At 37.0% G+C, this 19971-nt stretch overlaps 1 protein-coding gene across 1 annotated transcript; it reads right to left on the bottom strand.

Moving 5' to 3' along the window:
* Positions 1 to 16512: 16512 nt before the first annotated feature.
* LOC141613799 (high mobility group B protein 3-like) lies at positions 16513 to 17293 on the bottom strand. Its single transcript, XM_074432543.1, has 5 exons — positions 17236 to 17293; positions 17035 to 17132; positions 16895 to 16939; positions 16717 to 16797; positions 16513 to 16605 (listed from the first exon to the last, which is right to left on the bottom strand). Exons 1-5 carry the CDS (start codon positions 17291 to 17293, stop codon positions 16513 to 16515), a joined length of 375 nt encoding a protein of 124 aa, XP_074288644.1.
* Positions 17294 to 19971: the final 2678 nt, after the last annotated feature.

The following is a 19971-nucleotide window of genomic DNA, read 5'->3' as shown; positions in this document are numbered from 1 at the left end:
ATAATAAGGTTTTAGGGTGAGTTCATTTTTGGAGGAGGTATACCATAAACAAGTTTTCAATATCCCGTCACGTCCCCGTGTCTCCGAACGGTCGTAACTTGCTCCCGGAGAGTCCGATTGGGGCAGATTTTTTTTGCAATTATACCTACTAATGAGGAGGTATACCATTAACGGTCGTAACTTGCTCCCTGTTTAGCACAACAAGGAATGTATAGATCCCATTCTGAATGTTATCGTTCCCTCACAGACCTTCTCAAGGCATACCTCCTCAATCCTGTAGTATAGACATTTACCATCATAATATTATTTATGACCCCATTGTGAATATGTCCCTATACATTCCTTGTTGTCACCGTTATGATCTATGTAATTATTGGGAATAATTTTATCGTTCCATTCACTTGCTGAGATAGTGTTTACCGTTTTTACCTCATTATTACGAACTAATTGACTCTAAAATTAGGTTGACTAATAACGGTATCTTAAGAAGTAATATTGGGAAGTAAAATTAGGCCAGTCAATGAGCCATTACGGTTTATACTCACCACATAAATTATAATTGTTTTATAATAGCAAATTTAATATAAACTTGTAAAGTGCTTATATGGATTTAACAATGAACATCAACTCTCTTATATTAGCTATTTAAAGATGCACTCGATCGAGGACTTCCTCTTGTAGGCTCTTTGATTTCCGTCTTTACTTCTTCGAAATGCGTGACATTTCCCCAAACCTGCACAAAATACATCCCAAAATACCAAATACGCAGCAAAACGGTCTATAGTCTTAGTCTAAGCTAAAGAATTGTTTATCGTCTTTTATGTGTTTTTGTTAACCTTGTATTATACCACATCCTCCGATGCTCATCTTATTAACTACGTTTTAAGTGTTAGGATGCCTTCTTGTGTTGAGTGATTTTTGAATTATAATATATCGCCTGTTAATGAGATATCAAAACAAATGATGTAGTGCTTTTAATATATATTATTTTGTCCTCCAATATGTATAAATTCTATACGGAAGACTTGAGACCTCTTCATCTAAATCGCCATTTCAAACCTTGTAAGCGGCAATTAATTTGTTCTAAAGAGGTTTCCATTCATTCGATAAGTATGTGGAGGTAGCTTCAAACAAGTCTGCCGTGATCCACAAAAATTAACGTAGTCATAATTTTCATGTTTGTATGATCCAACCTTGTAAGCATGTTTGTATGATCCAACGTGTAATAAGCTACTGTTGGATCATACAAACATGTTTACAAGGTTAATTCTAGACATTTTCATATTATTTTTTTTTTCCATAAGAGAGGTCTTAACTAAAGTTAAAGAGATGATAGGTAAGAGTTAGATTCCTTTTTTGGAATTGAATTAGTATTTCTGCTTTTAATGGAGCCAAAGACTCGTAATCTATTGGTTCAACCTATGATGAATTAATGCAGAATAACTCACTAAGCTAGTCATTTGTTAAGCAAACTTTGTTTAGTTGGTGTACTGAGGTAAAAGCTTATTCTGCAAAGATTCCCGAATTCATGTGTCTATAATTTACGTATCTAGGATTGAATTTGAAGGAAATCAATAAAATTCTTAACAGTAATTCTAGATTTGAATGTTGTTCGAAATTCAGATCTTTGTGACAAATATGCCATGGAGACTAGTTTATAAGTTGGCTGATTACCCTTTTATCGCCAGTTGATTTTAGGATGTAAACTCGCTTTACGACTGACCATTTGCTCGCTTTGTTTTGCGCCAAGGTCGTAACTCCAAAGCCTTTAATTCATCAAGGTCTTCTTACACTTCCACGTGCTCATTCCTGGACGTCTTTTTTCCGAGCAGATAAATGTTCAGTAGCCAAATGTGTTGAATATGAATTGTAATTCTTCAACCAAGTCTTCTGAAATCTTCTCTAAGGTATGCTGCTTGATCGAAAATGACTCTGTTTGTAAGAATTTTCTTGTTAGACATTTCTTATGAAATGTTTATGTATTTCTCATATGCAAATACTTCAGCATTTAAAACCAAAGAAAAAAAATCAATGGTTCGACGACTGCCCTGAAGAACATACAAAATCTATATGCACAAGAAGCGTAGTTGCCAGATAAGAAGTTGTTGTTGTAAGAGGCTTACATGTGATCAAAATGATTACAAACGGGGGGGGATAAACAGATTCCTCTACATCTTGATAATAGTTGGCTTATATAGTAAAACAATCTTCCTTTGATTCAACCGCCTAATCATGTAAGTTTGATGCCCATTAGCGCACCATAGATATCTATGCCCTTGTTGTTAATGCATACATCATTCCGTATAAGCGGAGTGTTAACAAAATATTGACGATTTAGTCCGTATCCCTAATCTTGATGTGAGTTTTTCTAGCATCCGGAAAATTAGTGACATAGCGCATACAAACATGTTTACAAGGTTGGGCATTATGACGGACATGATCAAGTACGGTGGGAGAGGCAAGTTTAGCATACATGAGTTTGGTGTGACTTAACAAACGACGAGGAACATTACCACTCGATCTAACCCGTGGGAGCAATCCTTTCTGGTGAGGGTGGCATTGAGTGCTTGTAGGACCCTCCCTTGGATGCGGTGTTGGTGTTGGTGGGTTGAAAATCAACCGGTGGTAGGCGTCCTCCAGACTGGTAATCCTTTCTGAGAGACTAGCTATGGCTTCCTCAACCTGTTGAAACATGGTGAGCATGATTGCGGTGCTCAATATGAATATCCCGTCTGGGGCATCCTTCTCCAAGGCATTCACCTCGTCATCAATTGGCAGGATGAGGTGTGAGCAGTCCAAGGTCGGCTCGTCATTAGATATGGCATGGATTCCTAAGGGGTTCGTTCTGTTATTTGGTTTGGTGGGTGGAGGTAAAGGTAGTTCTCCTTTCTCGATCATATCTTCGATGGCGTGCTTCAGTTTAAAGCAAACCTCTGTGTCACACTACAACAAATCCCTTGCGTTCTCGACGCTTTTTTAGGATTTTCTCAACTCTTAAAAGTGTCGCCATTTTTTTCCCGATGCTTTTAAAAGCGTGGTTTTCGGGGCGTCAGGAATTTTTGACGCTTTTTAGTGTCAGCCTTGTCGACGCTTTTTTGTGTCACGAGCATCAACCCTTTTTAGCATTAGGGTTTCTCTACATTTTTTGGCGTCGAAATTTAAATTTCTCAACACTTTTTCTTGCCACTAGGAAAATTCACTACGACTACTCCTAACTTATTCAAGCAAATTAAAAGTAGCTAAATAATACAAAATAACATAGTTACGATCCATGAAAAATATCCCATCAAGTTTTATTATTGATAAAGAAATAGCGAGTACATGGTACAAAGTAGATGAATAATTATAAGAGTAAAAAAATTCGGATTACATTATATCAAACTATTAACCTACACTCTTCTGAAAAACACATGAAAAATACACATTACACTATGATATGGCAGGAAACAAGAAAGTTTAAATTACTTCAAGTTCTTATACTGCATCTCTGATCTTTAAATTCCAAGAACTTCCCCATCCAACTATGTAAGAATAATAGAAAACTGGCATATTTTCTCAAAAATAGACTCAATGTGCTTCACTTGAAATCTTCCATTACTCCATAGTTAAAGTTTCCAAACCTGATTCAAACTGATAGCTGCATATTAAATGAATACATTACTATTGCTCCAGTCAAATGAATACTTTAGCTAATCAGCAAGTGTGTTAGTGTTAAAGATGCAAACTTTTTTTTAGTGATTTTTCAAGAATAAGTAACTTATGGGGTTAATAGGATTTGAGTGGATAGAGTAGAAAGAATAAAGCTTTGACACCAAAACCAATAAACATTCGTTTTAGCACACACCCAGTAATCCACCATTTGAATGTGCTATACCTTCAATTCTTCAAATTGGTGTAATAAAAAAATAGTAACCAGGTCATGTTAGCAAAGGGTTAGTGGAGTAGCCTAATTAAATTTCATTTTATACCACACATATAAAATATAAATGAGGTAGCTCATTCAAAATTATAGCAAAATAAGTAACAAACAAAGATCCTGAATGTTGAAAAGGTTCACACATATGAACTAACACAAAGGAAAGACAAATTTCAATTTGAAAAACCATTGGATAACTCACCTTTCTTTCAATTTTTGGTCATGAGTTCTTCGGCATGGACCTGATACACGGTTCATGTGAAAATATTTTAGGATTAGTGCTTAAAATGACAAGATTGATAAGCATATTCAAATTATATGATAAACAGAATCAATTATACAACTGATCAAACAGGTCATCTATCCTTGGCAAAGGATACTTGTTCTTTATCGTCACTCGGTTCAGCTCCCTGTAATCTATGCATAACCTCAAACTCCCATCTTTCTTCTTCATGAAAAGAACTGGTGCTCCCCACGGCGATACACTTGGTCTAATGTATCCCTTCTCTATCAAATCATCCAACTGCTTTCTAAGCTCCTCCATCTCCTTAGGACCCATGCGGTACGGTGCCTTAGAGATTGGCCCCGTCCCTGGTTTCAACTCAACGGTGAAATCTATCTCCCTCTTTGGTGGCAACCCCGGAATCTCCTCTGGAAAAACATCTGCAAACTCTCCCACCACTGGTATCTCATCAACTGTCGGACTCTCTATTCGGTCATCTCTCACATGGCACAAGATCAAAGGACATCCCTTCCTCAGATAAGACTTCAAGGTGACAGCTGCAATCAACTTAACTTTGGGTTTGACTAGAAACCCACGATAAGACACACTAACACCCTTAGGACCTCTTAAAGACACTTTCTTTTAATGACAGTCTATCTTAGCTTTATACTTTCCTAATCAATCCATCCCGACTATCATCTCAAAACCGTCAAAAGGAAACTCTAGCAAGTCTACAGGTAGATCAACTTGCCCCACTATCATAGATACATCTCTAAACAATCTCCCACAAGATACAGACTCACCCGAAGGTATGAAAACTTGCTCACTAATAGACTCATATACTCTCAAACCCAACTGTTTAACATGACTCGAAGACACAAACGACTGAGAAGCCCCCGAATCAAACAAAACAAAGGTAGGAATACCATTAACAAGGAATGTACCGGTGATAACTAGGAGTGATTAATTCCGTTTGCCCTAAAAATTTCGAAACCCTAATTTGGGTAGATGGTCTGATTTTGACGCGGGCTTCCGGAATTTATAGCTTGAGTTGGTTGTTGTTGCTAATTTGACTCTTTTGCAGGTATAGCAATGACAAAGGGAAAAGCGCCAATGCAAGAGGGACAGTCGAGTCAACGGCCTGCTAAGCGCCCGCGCGGACCACCTCTGATGATAGAAACCACAACGGATAGTTTACCTGACTATCCGCAGGTTATCTTTGAAAAACCTATTCAGCGCGCTAAATTTTCTTTCTTTGTTTCGTCTGTAAAGGTCACAACGGTATCAAATTTTAGCTGCTTAGCAAGAATTAAAAGCGATATCTCAAATTTTGTTATGGAATCTATTTCGGGCAATTAGACTTGACTCATTACTTTTGGCAAACTACTTATACCTTCTGAGATATAGAGCCTATAACTGGTGACATCTATGACCGGTTAATTTAGGATTGAGAGTAGTTACTCCCTTCACTTCATGTTTTGCACGTGTATGAGTTTTGATTTCTTATTGCCTATACGCATTGGTTTGTGGTCGGTATTGCATGTTTGGAGAATTATTGCATCATCCCCTTTCTCATTTTGCCCCACTAACTCCACTATAAGCCAAAATTGCCAGTTGCCCTCAACTACATCCCATAATTAGCCTACCATTGTGCCAAGCTAGGAAGTAGTAGAGGAATTCGTTGATTTAAGCTGTTTTGGTTCGCTTTTGTAATGTTGGAGCGAGTATTTTTGAGAAGTGACGGATTTATTTCAGTCTGGAAAAGGGAAGAAAGAAGAAAAAATTCAAAAAAAAAATGAAAAAAGAGGCTGTTACCTGGGCAGAATGCTCTGAAGTGTGCAGAGTGGTCGATCGACAGCCCTCATTGGTCGATCGACCACCAGTTCAGTTTTTGAAAAAAAAAAGTATGAAAAGAAAAAGAAAGAAACAGGAATGAAAAAAAAAAAAAAAGATGAAAAAATGAGTCTTAGCTGAAATAAAAACACGCCTCATGTGCTTACTTTTTGTTTTGGAGGCGTCCGTTTGGATTGGTGTGTTGCCTAGTTAATAAAGGCATGGTTGTTTGTTTTAGTCAAGTTGGAGGAAGGGATTCGGTCTCTAATGGTTCAGTAGGTACTAGCTTGGCTCTTACCTTCATTTCCCCATAATTGTTTTGCCCCTTCTTTCCGACTTAGCCTCTCATTCCCAAATTTTGCAATAATTCGGCATGTGATAGTCCTTGACGGTGGTTATGCGTATGTACGGTGAATAGAATCATTACTCATGCTAGTCAAGCATACATGTTTTGTCGGTCGCAGTCTAGGTGAGAGACTTTATTTTCTTCCCTCTCTTTTACATATCATCTTACCATTTGTTTTGCTGAGAGAAGAGCGATCCGGGAGAGTCCGATTGTGTGAGTCTTGCAAGGTCGAATGCCCGATCTAATTCTATGATATGCATAAATTTGTTCGCTTGATTTAAGCTTCGCAGTAGTTGATTTTGGGCATTAAATGGTTTGGCATTGACTTGTGGTTAGCTCTGAAATGTACTCCTTTCCATTTAGGTTTTTATACGGGTCATAGTGGTTGCTTGGGGACAAGCAAGGTTTGGTTTGGGGAGATTTGATACGTGCATATTCTATACACTTTATCTGCGGTTTTGGCACATATTTTCATGCATAATTGATAGCTTAAGGCTACTATTTCTCCCGAAACGGTTTACTTTGCATTTTCTATGATTTATTGTAGGAATGCGTGGAAGTAGGCTAAATCAAGCCAAGTTCATCCTCCGGAAGCGAGTTCAGGGAAGCCAAGAGGAAGGAGAGCTCATTCACTCGCCTTGGGATGCGTGCAAGGAATGAAGAGTTGTTTGGAAGCATCAAGGAGGCACTTTGCACAAAGATTATCGATCGATCGACTAAGCATTTCGATCGATCGACCACCGGAGCTCGAGATAGGAGCCACTTCGCATGTTCGATCGATCGATCGTGCGGACGATCGATCGACTTTTTTTAGGTTTGGTGTTTAATTTTCCGTGTTAGACTTTTAAAAGCCCAACTTGTAATTAACTTTCAGTATCTTTTTATCAGTTGAACGCAGCAACTTCTAGGTTATGTAATTTTATTTCTGGAAAAACTTAGTTTTCAGATCTAGCTTGAGACGGAGACTTTGATTCGAATGCTTGGTTCTTGATTTTCAATTAGTAAGCCTTTAATGCAATTTTTCTTCCTTCTTATTCTTCCTTGTTAATTTAATTCTTGTTTTCTTCAATTAATTTCAGTAATTAAATTTCTCTCCTTTGTTCTAGTTAGAATCAATCATGTTGAATTTGTCTTTATTTATTAATTTCGCAATTAGTGTAGTCATGATTATGCATAGGTAATTCTTTTGATTGGGAATAAGGTGAGCCATGGTATTAGATTAGGATAGTTGTGTAGCATGAGTTCTTCCGTATCGGTCTTGTCATCTTTTGATGGATTTCTTTGCTAGGTCGAAAGATTGGTAATTTAATTTATCATTAGATTTAGAATTTCTCTTGAGTGAAAACTTTGATAAATTCTAGGGAATTATTAGACCGTGAGGTTATTTGAGCTTTGATCGAAAGACTAGCTTATTCTCCCTGAGACCGTATTATAAGATCTCTACTGCTTGACTGACTTGTATTGTGCCATGGTGAACCGAAATTCCCGATCCCCTTTTCATCTTGGTAAGAATCTTCATTTTATCAATTAGTCTGTTAGTCAATCAATTTTCAACTCCCAATTAATTGTTACCTTTTTAGACTGAAAAATAGCAAACAAAATCAACCTTGTCTCTCTGTGGTTCGACCCTTACTATCACAAGCTATAGTTTTAGTTTGGAATTATAAATTTAATTTTGGTACTAAACGACGGTATCAACAATACTAATTGATTGTTAGTTAATGCATTAAAGTGGTTTAGGCTTTACAGTTTGCAATTTTAAGTAATGTTTAATAACGTTTTAAACATGTTTACTGTTGTAAACATGTTTGTATGATCCAACAGTAGCTTCATTGAAGTATTTCTAGAATTTCAAACAAAGCTTTCATGGAGTGATCTCTGATCCAAAAGTTGTAATTTACCTTTATCAGAGGTGATAAATCACAAAAAGGTCTTTTAGCTAGAAATCCCATTAGCGTTTGACTTATGTTTGACTTATAAAAAAATATTCTTCAATAAATTAAAACTTCCGATTTCTAGCTAATTATCTAAAAAGGTATTATCTTAATGGGATTTCTAGCTAAACCTTGTAATTCCGATTTCAAACATACATGTTTGAAATGTTCGGCGGTATATAATCAACATTTTTTTTCACCATGGACTCTTGGTTCACACATATCTTGTAAACATCTTTAATGGGATTAAGTCCGAAAAAGGTATTATCTTAATTTTCCCCAAAGCAAGCTGCCATCCCAACCTTGTAAACATTTTAATTGCCGCTACCTATATCTATTATATGAAGTGGTAATGTTCCTCGTCGTTTGTATGATCCAACAGTAGCTTCGACCAAGCAAGATATCTTACCCAACCATTATATCATAACGTTTTCGTGTGGTCCATTACCGACAGAGCTTTTACACGCGGCAGTGGTAGCTGCCGATTCTGATGAGGAAGAGGATGAGGGTGCACGTCATACGAGGCAGACATACTTCATCGATCCGGAGATCCTCCGAGTCATGCCTGAGCCGAGGAAGGGGGAGAACGTGAGAGCTGAGGAGGATCGGCCTAGGATAAGGAGAGGGCCGCGCCGAGTGAGAGAGAGGATGGCTGAGATACAACCACAGCCGGCAGCACCACCACAATACCTGTTTCCTAGTTACCCTTTTCTGGACACCCCGGAGACACGTGAGAGCTACCTGGCTGAGAGAGTGTCCTCTACCTTGACACTTCGAAACATGCATGAGATGACGTATACTCAGGGTATTGGGACCTCGGAACCGCATCCGGTTTGGTGGAGGGGAGTCGGGGACTACAACGGGGATTTCCACTCTTAAGGAATGGATATGTCTACATGGGGAGCACCTCAGTCGTACCAAGACCGTTAAATTATGGTCAAATTGTTCTATCAACCTCCGGTGTGCAAAATTAACTTTCCATGTTTAGCATTCCAATTATGCTATCATATGACAATGTTTACTATATAAGAGTTTTATTTACCTTTAATTAACTTTCCATGATGTGTTTGAAGTCAAATTTTGAGAGAGAAGTATACTCCCATTAGGGGCATACTCACATGGTTCCAAAATGACTAAATGACTAAATGCCTCCAACCAAAGGGGGGCAGGTGTAGGATTAATTCTGCGATCACCACAGGGAGATCTGATAGCATAAGCTGTAAGATGTGAATTCAAGGCAACCAACAATGAAACGGAATACGAAGCCTTGATATTGGGAATGAAGCTAGCTACCAACTACAAACGATGAATGCATTATCACCTACGTCAATGGCCAACTGCACAGTAAGAAAGCATGGTGTAGATAAGATGGCCTCGTTGTTAAAGAAAAATAATGGTTTTTGTCAAATGAGATGTAAGAGTTTTTACATGAAAACTCTTACATCTCATTTGACAAAAACCCATGTTAAATCCTACAAATTCGATGTGAGTATAATACCACTTGCATGCCTTTTGTATATACCTTGTGCTATTTGTGGACGAAGATAAAGTTTATGATGAATAACGGAATCTTCATTGGCATGGTAAGCAATTACTTACTCGTTTTGGGGATTTGCGATTTAATCCCATTAAACACTTTCTTTTTGCCATTTCTTTTAAAAGATAATCCGAGTTTCAACTATTATGCCTCAATAAATGTATCACAGACATTTATTTGTGAGTATATACCATAATAACAAATTTTAAAGAGTGTTTTGTTAAGATAGGGATAGTCATAAGGTACGTCGAATACAACAAAGATATTTTGTGAAATATGCGTTTTGAAGAGGTTCATGTTGGAAATAGGCCTAATACACACTTTAATAGAGTAGGATGGGAAAATGTGGTGAGAAAATTTCAACTTAAAACTAGACGAAGGTACGACAAAGCTCAACTTAAGAATAAATGGGAATCTTTAAAAACTTATTATAAGACATGGAAGCAATTAATTGGTCCCGAGACTGGTCTAGGATGGGATCACGAAAAAGGGACCATTGATGCTGATGATACATGGTGGGATGAAAAGGAAAAGGTTAGTTACAACATTTAAGTACTATGAATATTCAATGTCATTTGCGCACATAATCATTCCAATCGTACTCTTCAGACTAGGTTCAAGCATTCAGGAGAAACAATTAGCAGGAAATTTAAAGAGGTTCTATCATCTTTGGTGGCTTTTTCTAGAGACATCATAAGACCCCCAGATCATCTTTTTAAAGAAGTTCCTAGTAAGATTCGAGAAGATTATAAATTTTGGCCTCATTTTGAAGGGTGTATAGGTGCTATAGATGGTACTCACGTTCGTGCAGTAATTATTCCTAAGGAGGACGAGATCCCTTATATCGGTAGAAAAAATTATGCAACGCAAAATGTCATGGCATTTTGCAATTTTGACATGCTATTCACTTTTGTTGAAGCTGGGTGGGAAGGGTCCGCTCATGATTCTCGCATCCTCACTACAACACAGAAAAAGTTACAAGGGAAAAATATATTCCCGCACCCTCCTCAAGGTACGTAAAAGTACTGTGTATCAGGTATACATGTTCTTGAACCAAAGCAGGTACAGTTTTGCTTTTTAAGTTTATTTTAATATTCTTTCATTTAAGTAAAATTGTAGTGGTTTTATCTACTATACTCCCTTTATTTTTAGTTCGAATTAATTGTTGAAATACAGTAATTAAAAAATAACTTCCTAAACAAAAATATACTCCGAATTATATTAATTAATATTTTTTAAAATACAACTCGTTGAATTGGAAGATTAAAGGACACATTGTCATTTCCTAAACATATTAATTAAAAAATAACTTTTTAAACAAAAATATATTAATTTAAATTTATTAACTAAAAAAACTATTGGCATATGAAATGACACATATTTCATTTAAATACTACATATACAGTAAATGCTAACCACATTTCTCAACCAACCCATTATCTCATTTTTCTTTCAATCTCTCCAAACCCTAAATCTTTAAAACCTAAACTCCAAACTTCCTTCAATAACGTTCTTCATTCAAAAAAGAACCATAATTTGCGATGTGGGATGACTAAATTTAAGCAAAAAAACTCCAGCACAAGATTTGAACACGGGCCGCTACTAAAGCGAGTAAAAAACGCACCACTACAACAATTCCATTCAAAAAAGTGTATTACCCCATTTTCACTATGGGCCCCACCATTTATATTACCAAATATAAATGACCAAAAAAATATTGTCCAATAATAAGTAGGATTTTATAAGTGAAAAATGTTAATTGAATATGTAAAATATTAATCATGATACACTTAACGAAAAATAAATTAAATTTAAAATTTTAATCAGTGTGTAAAAAAAAACAGAATTTTTAAAAATAAATATTGATGTCATTGTAACACCCCCATACACAAGGTGGCTTACCAGGACCACCTAATGCATGGAAGTGCTACCATCTCGGCTACCCGAGGCAATGTATATCAAATTGACCATAAAGAAACATACTTTAGATAAATAAGTTTAACTGATTACATATCCAAAACCCGAAACGGTAAAGTAAAATACAACTGTTCTCAAAACTGTAAACCAACTAAGTGAAACTGCCATAACAAACACAGCGGATAACTAAAGACTCTTATATGTGATGACTCCATCCCCAGCTAGATCCCGCGCGTATCCAAGATATACCTACTAAACAACTGCTCACCACCCCCCGAATGGATCACCACAGTTTTTAAAACATTTAAACGGGGTCAGTTACTGCATAAACAATATAAGATAAATAACAACAGATACACAATCACAAATGATACGGTCGTTATGTACCAAAAATAAAATACCTAGATATTACTAACAGAAGTCAGCGGTAAGTAGGGTCGATCTCCACAGGGAGGCGGTTTACTATCTACTTGTCTATTATATCTGTCTAATGTCACAATTGGGGGTTTGAAATGTTTTGACTAAACTAATAAGACTAAGGTAAGAGAGGAAAGGAACGAGGGAAATTAACAGAAGAAAAGGGAAACTAGGATTTCGGGTTATCAATGAACGTCAGTAAATTGCGGGTAAGGTCACAAATCAGTCGATGTGTCGGTTTAAGGGGCAATGAATATCTCCTTTCGGTCTCAATTCACCCTAAAATGCTATTAGCTTAACTTTCGCCCTCACTAAAGCATCCTATTGTTCACTGCGGGTCTCACCCATTCCAACCTTTCGGTCCAGGTCAAGGTTTACCAATAATAAAAGGCTAATTGGTTCGAATCAACTAGCAAGATACAGTTAAGGGCAGTGATAACAACATAGATTAGACAACAATGACGAATCTAACAACCTAATCAGCAATTAACATTAATCCATCGAATACCCTAATCCTAGCAAGAGAATTAGCTAGACATAAATGAAGGAGTAAGAACAAGGGAAGGGGGAATAATAAACATTAAAATAAGGTCTCAATTTAGTGCAACTCATAATTAAAGCCAAAACATACTTTTAAAGTAAACCAAACCTCATTTCTGCATCTAGTAGACTTTTACTTACGTAGTAAATAGGGTGTTGTTGTCCGTCCATTTCTTTGACCAGGACTGCACTGACCACAGTCTCAGTGACTGATAGATATATCGTTAGGGGTTTATCTTTGATTGGCTTGGCCGACAAAGGAGGTGAGGATAGATATGCTTTCCAGGTCTTCAAAGGTGATGGTGGACGGAGTCCAATGGAAGTCTTTGTTTTTCTGAGCGAGTTATAAAATGACTTGCATCTCTCGATGATCCGGAAATGAATCTATTCAGGGCGGCTACTCTTCCTGTCAATTTTTTTATATCCTTGACATTTTTTGGTGGTTCAAGCTCCAGGATAGCTTTGATCTGTTCAGGACTGGATTCGATCCCTCTTTTTGTCACCATATAGCCTAAGACCTTGCCTGCTGAGACTCCGAAGTGGCACTTGGACGGATTTAACTTCATGTTGAATTTTTCCAGTATTTGGAATGCCACTTCCAGGTCTTTGACATGGTCCTCTGCTTTCTTTGATTTGACTACCATGTCATCAATGTAAACTTCCATGGTGTCTCCAATTTGATGTTTAAACATCATGTTGACTAGCCTTTGGTAGGTTGCCCCTGCATTTTTCAATCGAAAAGGCATGGCACTATAGCAATATACTCCTCTTTGGGTAATGAAGGTTTGTACTCTCCAGTGGGAGGATGCATATTTATTTGATTGAATCCACTTGAGGAATCCATGAATGTTAGCATCTATACCAGTCATGTCAAAATGTGACCAAGCAAAACAATACATCTTAGTTTTAAGAAAGCTGACCAGATAAGGCCTGACCGAGTCAGGTGCATCAGATCCCACAAGTACTTTCCGGTCAGGATATTCTTGGTCTAGGATGACCTCTCTTGTTTCCATCTGTGATTGGGCTATATATTCACTCCTGACAGGGGACTTTAATTGCTATGCAAGGGACTTACCGACTTTGAAGGTTTCAAAGCCTGAGTGTAACATTCCTGAGCAGCTTTCTGTTCTCCTCTGATAGTGGTTATCCCCCATTCAGTTGGTATCTTTACACACTGGTGGTATGTTGATGGGATGGCTTTGACGTTGTGGATCCAAGATCTGCCCAGGATTACGTTGTACGAGGACAGGCAATCCAGGACTCCGAATCTTTCATAGGATGCTACTCCTTCTGCATAAGTTGGCAAGTTGATTTCTCCCAGGGTACTCTTTATTTCTCCGCTGAACCCAACCAGGACACTGGACTTCTTGACGATTTTTTCTTCATTTATTTTCATAGCTTTAAGGACGTCTAGCATCACTAAGTTAATTGAGCTGCCTCTGTCTATTAGGATTCTTAACACCTTTGTTGTACCAATTTGCATGGTAATCACCAGGCTGTCGTGGTGCAGATCTGGTACTCCCTGCAAGTCTGAGTCATCAAAAGTAATACCGGGTAATGATTTAGATCTGAAAGGATATTGAAGTTTTGACTCCCTGGCAACTCTCTTGGCTGCTGAACTGGTCAAGCCACAGATTTATGAGCCTCCGTTTATGAATTTGGCTTCGTAGATGGGGGAGGAGGAGGAGGATCCCTGCTGTTCCCTGGATCTCTTTTGCCTGATCCTTCATCTTTGCCTCTGGGTTGCTGGATCAGATCTTTCAAGTAGCCTTTCTTTAGGAGGTACACCACTTGTTTCCTGAGTTGAATGCATTCTTCTGTGGTGTGTCCAATGTCCTGGTGGAAGTCACACCATCTTGAAGGTTACTATAATCATGATAATCCTAAAACCATCCTATGTCTAGAATAATAACACTAAAGAGTAAAAGAACATACTTCAGAGCAATGACATACTTGATATTTTGTGTCAGGACGTTATCGAATGAATGGAAACCTCTCTAGAAGTGACGGGCATAATAAAGTTGTTGATAACTTTAGTTAAGACCTCTCTTTGGGTCTTCAATTCAGTTCCAAATCTAACACGACTAGTGGAAAAAGGTTTCACTCAAGTGCACGGATTGCATTATGATGAAATTTTTGCACCCGTAGTTATGCTACGTTTCATTCGGATAATCTTAGCGATTGCCGCTTTTCATGACTAAGAAATTTGGCAAATGGATGTGAAAACCACCTTCTTAAATGGTTATTTAGAGGAGGAGTTGTACATGGTGCTACCCGAAGGTTTCATAGATCCTGAAAATCCTAAGAAAGTGTGCATGCTAAAGCGTTCCATTTATGGACTTAAGCAAGCTTCTCAGAATTGGAATCATCGTTTCGACCAGGTGATTAAAGAGTATGGTTTCACTCGATCGGTCGAGGAACCATGCTTATATGTCAAGTCAAGTGGGAGTAAGATTGCTTTCTTGATATTGTATGTCGATGACATACTCTTGATTGGGAATGACATTCCTCTCTTATCTTCGGTAAAAGGATGGTTGAAGAACCATTTCCAGATGAAAGATCTGGGTGAGGCAGAACGCATATTGGGAATCCGTATCTATCGAGATAGATCACGACTGATGTTATCATTGAGTCCGGAGTCTTATTTAGATAAGATTCTTGAGAGGTTCAGCATGACCAACTCCAAGAAGGGGAACCTTCCAATGACGTCTGGGATGCATTTGAGCAAGTCTCAGTCAACCACGACACCTGAAGGGGTTGAACGCATGAGTCGTGTTCCTTATGCATCAATAATACGATCAATCAGGTATGCCATGATATGCACACGTCCAGACGTGGCATATGCATTGAGCATGACGAGTCGATACCAAGGCAATCCAGGTGAAACACACTGGATAGCTGTTAAAAACATCCTCAAGTACCTACGGAGGACTAAGGATTGGGTATTGACTTATGGAGGATATACTAAGCTATGTGATATTGGTTACATAGATGCTAACTTCCAAACAGATCGAGATGATTCGAAATCTCAGTCTGGATTTGTCTTTACTCTTAATGGTGCTGCGGTCAGCTGGAAGAGTTCCAAACAGAATGTTGTAGCAGATTCTACTACTGAATCTGAGTACTATACCGCTTCAGAAGCAGCAAAGGAAGCTATATGGATGCATCAATTCTTGCAAGGACTAACCATAGTTCCTAGTTTGAATGACCCAATCACCATCTATTGTGACAATAGAGGTGCCATCTTCTAGGCTAAGGAGCCTAAGTCTAGCACCAAGTCTAGACATGTACATCGGAAGGCTCACCTGATCCGTGATTATGTGGAGCAAGAGGATATAGTGATTGACAAGATAGCTTCGGATGACAACATCGCGGACCCTCTCACTAAACCATTGTCATATGATAAGCATGAAGGGCATGTTATTTCCATGGGAATTAAACGTGTTCCTGAGTTGTACTAGATGATTATGGATTCGATACATTATCTTTTTCATATGCTATTTATAACTTCATCGTTTTATTACATATTTTGTTTTTCATGTGGATTGTATGACAACATTGAACGCCACAAAGTGAACTGAATTACATCATATTTGTTTTGGTCCGTAATCGCCTACATGAGCTAATAACTCTGTCTATTATATTGTGCAGTCGATTGACGGTGGATTCAACGAGCCATAAGTCAAACGGTTGGCTGATCGATCAAAGATGCTCTCTAGAAGTGACGGGCATAATAACGTGTAATAGATCGAGGGGCCATTTCAAACCGTCTTATGTTTTCTAGCTAATACGATTCATCATCATCATATTTGTCAAACCTTTTTCGTGTCGATATCAAGTATGTCATCTTTATCTTACCCAACCATCATCATCATCCTCATCATTAACCTCAGACTTGGATTTGTCCGACTCCTCTTCAGGCTCTTCCTCCGGACCTCCAGCCTACAATTTTTAACAGATTATCATTGTCAATAGAGTCGATCATAAAAGTAATGAACACCTTAAGAGTTACAGTATTTAAATAACACACGGTTCCCAAGGTAAACAACGTACCAATTTCTTGTTGTAGGCAGTCATATTTTTCTCGTACTCAACCTTCCTTTTCTCTGCCTTTTGAACGTAAGGCGCCTTATCCTATAAGTTGGAAAGAACACAAACATCAATATACAAGCGTTTTGGTTAAATTCCCCAACTTCTTACATCGAAATTAAGCAATAGCGACAGAACTTACAGCATCAGACAATGACTTCCATTTCTCTCCACCAGCTTTCCCAACCTATAGACATAACAATTACCAGGTTAAACAAAGCAACACTCGACATTGTTGAGGTCAGATTCAAATCTGCAAACTCAAGCATAGACAGTGCTTACAATAGCAACAGATTTGTTGTTGGGGTGTTTCTGCTTGTACTGGACTCGGAAATCCTCCCTAATATAGACAAAACAACAATCATCAGAATCATGGCAACCTTCATAAGCAACTCAGTGAACGGTACAGAAACAATAAGACAAAAATTTTCAACCTGTGCAAGAAGGAAAGTACTATTCACATTAATGAATGATCAACCACACCTAAAACTTTCTCTATGATTAATGGCCCAGTATAATATCTTTGTTGAAAATGCAACATATTTGACTAATGGCCCAGTAATGGACTGTTGATACTTTAATAAAAACATGTTAATTAGCCTTAACTCGAAACCCTAGAAAATTGTGTCTTAAACAAAATTGGGGGAAATGAAAATAGAGTTTACTATTAGATGGGGAATGAAGAGAGGATTCCGAATATATAATTTTTATGCGATTTGGTGGAGAAATGAAGAAGTTAGGGTGGATTTAGGGTTTGGTAAGGATGATTTTTGAGATGAATTTGGTGTTTGGAAGAAGGAAGTGATAGAATGAGAATTGAGGAAATGAAAGATGAAGAGGAGACCCATAGAGGATGGAGGGGGCACGGTTTGGGATAGGGTGCTTGGGTGAGTTTCAATTGTTTACGTTTTGGTTCGTTTCGACGGAAATTAGAAATATTCGTCGAACGCGATTTCCGAGAATATTAAAGTTCTTAAACACGATTTTACTAAAAGATTAAGTACTCATATGCCCAATATCCAAACTCGTTTACCCAACGACCGTAAGAAATGGGAAAATCCCAATTTTACGACTTTTATCCGAAATCTATTTTATCAAAGGGAAAGGTTTAAATATAGTTTAAATCACTTTTAAACATTTCTAAACTATAAAAAATAATTACATTTCTTCAAAATAAAATAAGATTATATTTTATCAAATAAATTTTATTTCAAATAAATTAATATAAAATTAAAATAGATTAAAATATTACTTTTAAAATATAATAAAGGTTTTCAAATTTACGGGGTGTTACATACTTGACCAAAAGCGGACACGGTCGACCCGTTTCCAATCCTACTCTTAATCATCAAAATGGGAGTGGATTGAAATATTTGGCGAATTGAAATTCGGAAGAAACATGTTATTCTTGTGTAGCGTGTTTTAGGAAGGGGTTTGCTAAATGTCGCCCCTAGTTTTACCCATTCCGCCCTAACAAAGTACTATTTTGCCCCTTGCTCCTTTATTCACTACCATCTTGTTTTTTTTCATTTTCGTATTCAAACTAATTCCGCTTCAAAAATTTAAAAACCCGCTTCAAAAAATTAACAAATTGAAATCCGCTTCAAAAATAACAAAAAAATTCGAAAAAAAAACACAAGAACAACAACAACAAATCCGGGTGAAGAACAACAACAACAACAACAACAACAACACAACAAGTGAACTCTTGAGATTCAAAGACTCTGTAAATATGTGAGATAGAACATATAAACTCTTGAATCGGAGTAGCTTTAAGTTTGAGTGTAATCGGGGTAGATTGGCGAGTTATTTTCATTGTAAGGGTTTAGTTGTTTGAGTAAATTTCTAAACAAGCAATAAAATAATGGTTGGACGTAGGCCCCAGAGTAGATGATGAACCAATTTTTAAAATGTCGTTTGTTTGTTCATTTACTTTTACGTTCTCTTATTTTTTTTGCTCCTTCTCGTTCATACTTATTTAAGTTCTATGTCATAGTCAACTATACTGTGACATAAAATTGTTGTATCATCTTGTGAACTTACATTATTCCATTAAGTTTCTCAAGGTTTGTACTTCAAGGTTTTTTACTTAAGTCATCAATTAACTAAATTAAGAACAAATTTTAAAAAGGTACACCTAATTCATCTCCTCCCCCTCTTAGGTTTCCGCCAATATTAGGGCAACGGTGTTTTAAGTGCCGTTATTATATGTGTTAAACCGTTGTGATATGTCCGTTATTGAAGGCCAGATTTGGCGTAGTGTTAAGTTGATTAGATTTAGGAGAACATTTTCAATATTAATATATTTAAGGTATGGGCACTCCTCTTAACCAACGTATTCGTGTCGATCTTAGTGTTACGAGAAATTCTTTCGAGCGAAACTTAATCAATGTTATATTTTTATATACATAATAACTAAAGTATACACAATATTGATTGTTGATTTGTTGGGGTATAATAGTTGGAATCGACTCGTGCATCAAGCAAGCCTTTTTTTAGCAATATCATTATAATAAATTTGGATTTTAAACCGTTCACTGAAATTGGATTTTCGAATGACCTTAGAAAATCCAACTTTTGTAATTATTCACTAAGTTATAGTGAGATTTCAACAAGAGATAAAAAAAACGAAGCTAAAAAATATAATTAGTGTATAATTTTAAAAGTTACACAAAAATACCTCCACTTTTTCTAATTAATGGGAACTTCCATTTCTCATGTTTTTCCAGGGCAATCAAACAAATCCTATAGAATTATTGAGCCAAGTGACGATAATGGTAAAATTTTAACCTCAATTTATAAGTTCAACTATTATAAGTTCAGTTGAGAAAAGTTAACTTCAGTTTATAAACATTTTTTTATAAGTTAAGCTATAAGTTCAATTTAGTTCCTATAAGAATTCAGTTTAGTGAAGTTAAAATCTTTCAGTTTAGCTTCTATAGGTTCAGTTCAGCAAAATAAAGTACAAAAAAACAGAGACAATTCTGTTTAGTAAAGTTAAGATCTTATAAGTTGAATTTAGTTCAGTTGCTATAGGTTCATTTCAGCAAAATTAAGTACGAAAGAACAGTGACTTAGAGTATTATTACATCATAATTATACGTTATTACAAATTGGCCCGAAAATCGTCCGGACATTAAATCTAGTTGACTATGAAATTGGAAGTTTGAAAGAAAGTAAGCACACGTGAGCCAAAGCAGTGCATTTACATCAAACAGT

Source organism: Silene latifolia, chromosome 11 (assembly GCF_048544455.1).
Source record: "Silene latifolia isolate original U9 population chromosome 11, ASM4854445v1, whole genome shotgun sequence".
Lineage (NCBI taxonomy): Eukaryota > Viridiplantae > Streptophyta > Magnoliopsida > Caryophyllales > Caryophyllaceae > Silene > Silene latifolia.
Note: the sequence above shows the minus strand (reverse complement) of the source record. Positions and strands in the feature narration are given on the sequence as shown.